The 2,328-nt window shown below is 42.5% G+C and overlaps 1 protein-coding gene across 4 annotated transcripts in view; it reads right to left on the bottom strand.

Moving 5' to 3' along the window:
* The window catches only part of PLEKHA5 (pleckstrin homology domain containing, family A member 5), a 246,724-nt gene that overhangs the window by 1,095 nt on the left and 243,301 nt on the right, over nucleotides 1-2,328 (bottom strand). For all 4 annotated transcript variants that reach the window (XM_011954821.1, XM_011954831.1, XM_011954838.1 and 1 more), the window contains one exon: nucleotides 1,092-1,237. In XM_011954821.1, coding sequence (XP_011810211.1) covers nucleotides 1,092-1,237 — 146 coding nt within the window. The remainder of the gene's footprint in view (nucleotides 1-1,091; nucleotides 1,238-2,328) is intronic.

Raw genomic sequence — 2,328 nt, 5'->3', positions numbered from 1 at the left:
GGGTGAGGTGGCGGGCGCCTGTAGTCCCAGCTACTCGGGAGGCTGAGGCAGGAGAATGGCATAAACCCGGGAGGCAGAGCTTGCAGTGAGCTGAGGTCTGGCCACTGCACTCCAGCCTGGGCGACAGAGCGAGACTCCGCCTCAAAACAAAACAAAACAAAAAAATACAAAAATTAGTCAGACATGGTAGCTCGTGCCTGTATTCCTAGCTACTCAGGAGGTCGGGGCAGGAGAAGTGCTTGAACCCAGGAGCCGGAAGCTGCAATGAGCTGAGATCGCACCTCTGTACTTTAGCCTGGGCAAGAGAGCAAGACTTTGTCTCAAAGAACAACAACAACAACAACAAAATACTTTTTTTTTTGCTTTGAGGTTAATTTTCTGTTGCAACTTTTCTAGTTTTATGCAGCTATATACTACAGATGATTTAAATGCTGTGGTTTTAATACTATCATACCACTTTGATCCAGGCCTGCTGCATAATAACCAAAACTGGCCAGTGACAATTTTTTTTTAACAGTGAGACCTCCTGTGCACACTACCTTATTTATTTATTTAGAGACAGAGTTTTGCTCTTGTCACCCAGGGTGGAGCGCAGGGGCGCGATCTTGGCTCACTGCAACCTCCGCTCCCGGGTTCAAGCAATTCTCTGCCTCAGTCTCCTGAGTAGCTGGTATTGGAGGTGCCTGCCCGGCTAATTTTTTGTATTTTTAGTAGAGATGGGGTTTCATCCTCTTGGCCAGGCTGGTCTTGAACTCCTGACCTTGTGATCCACCTGCCTTGGCCTCCCAAAGTGCAGGAGTATAGGCATGAGCCACCGCGCCCAGCTGAAAGATTTTATTAGAAAAAGTTTACTCTATATGTTAAAATTGAAAGGAAAAAGCAAAACCAAAACCAATGTGTTGATCCCTCTGCCAGGGTAGACTCTGGCAGGGACCGTATCCCTCCTGAAGGTACACTTGGGGAGGCAAATGTTGACTAATCTATAGTCAAGGTACTTAAGTGATTCCCTTCTTAGAATCTCCCTATGGAAAATAAATTTAGAAGTTCAGAGGAAGCACCAGGTAGAAAATTGTGAAATGTATACTATCTACCTGCCATCGTTTGATTTCCTCTAGAAACCTCAGGAGTTGATTCGTAAGAAATAACAGTTTCTTCCTGTTCGTCAACACTGTTCTTTGTATTTTCTTCAGGATGCTCTTCTGGTTTATGATTTGTGGTCTGTGTTTCATCTTGAGGGCTGATGAAAATAGATTGGTATTTAAAAATTGGTCACTATAGAATACAATTAATTTTTCTTCTTTTTTTGTTATAAAAGAGGCCACCACCTATGTTTAACAACTAACATTTTCTTACAATTAATCTTTTCTTTCTTTTGAAAGTTTTAAACAAAAGAATTAGAGCAAATAATAAACCTGTATATTCATTTCAATAATTACTCAGTTTGCCAATCTTGCTTCATCTAAGCCCTAAAACCCTCGCTCCCTAAACCATTTAAAGCAGATTCTAGGTATGATATTTAATCTGTAAGTACTTCAGTACATATTTTTAATATGTTAATGCCATCAAATATCCAGTCAGTGCTTAAATTTTCCTGGTGCCTCATAATGTCATTTTAGAATTAGAATCAGGATCCAAACAAAGTCCATATATTACCTGACAAATTCCTTAAAGTCTACTTTAATCCAGAACACACTGCCCCAGATCCCTTTTACTCTCTGCCATTTACATGTAAAAGAACCTGGTCTATCTGTCCTATATAGTTTATCACATTCTGGATTCTGATGATTGTATCCCTCAAGATTCTCTATAAAGTTATATTATTATTATTATTATTATTATTTTTTTTTTTTGAGACAGAGTCTTGCTCTGTCGCCCAGGCTGGAGAGCAGTGGCGTGATGTAGGCTCACTGCAACCTTCGTCTCCCAGGTTCCCGCCATTCTCCTGCCTCAGCCTCCGGAGTAGCAGGGACTACAGGCACCTGCCACCACATCCGGCTAACTTTTTGTATTTTTAGTACAGACGGGGTTTCACCGTATTAGCCAGGATGGTCTCGAAAGTCCTGACTTCCTGATCCGCCCGCCTCAGCCTCCCAAAGTGCTGGGATTACAGGCGTGAGCCACCGCGCCTGGCCAAAGTTGTATGATTTTAAGGCTTATTCAAATTTAGGGTTTGGTGGGGCAAGTAACATTTCATTAGGTGGGTGTCATGAACTATCGCATTAACAGATTGTTTCTCCGTTTCTACTAAAAATACAAAAACTAGGCCGGGCGCGGTGGCTCAAGCCTGTAATCCCAGCACTTTGGGAGGCCGAGATGGGCGGATCACGA

This window comes from Colobus angolensis, unplaced genomic scaffold (assembly GCF_000951035.1).
Source record: "Colobus angolensis palliatus isolate OR3802 unplaced genomic scaffold, Cang.pa_1.0 Scaffold11, whole genome shotgun sequence".
In the NCBI taxonomy this organism is placed as follows: domain Eukaryota; kingdom Metazoa; phylum Chordata; class Mammalia; order Primates; family Cercopithecidae; genus Colobus; species Colobus angolensis.
Note: the sequence above shows the minus strand (reverse complement) of the source record. Positions and strands in the feature narration are given on the sequence as shown.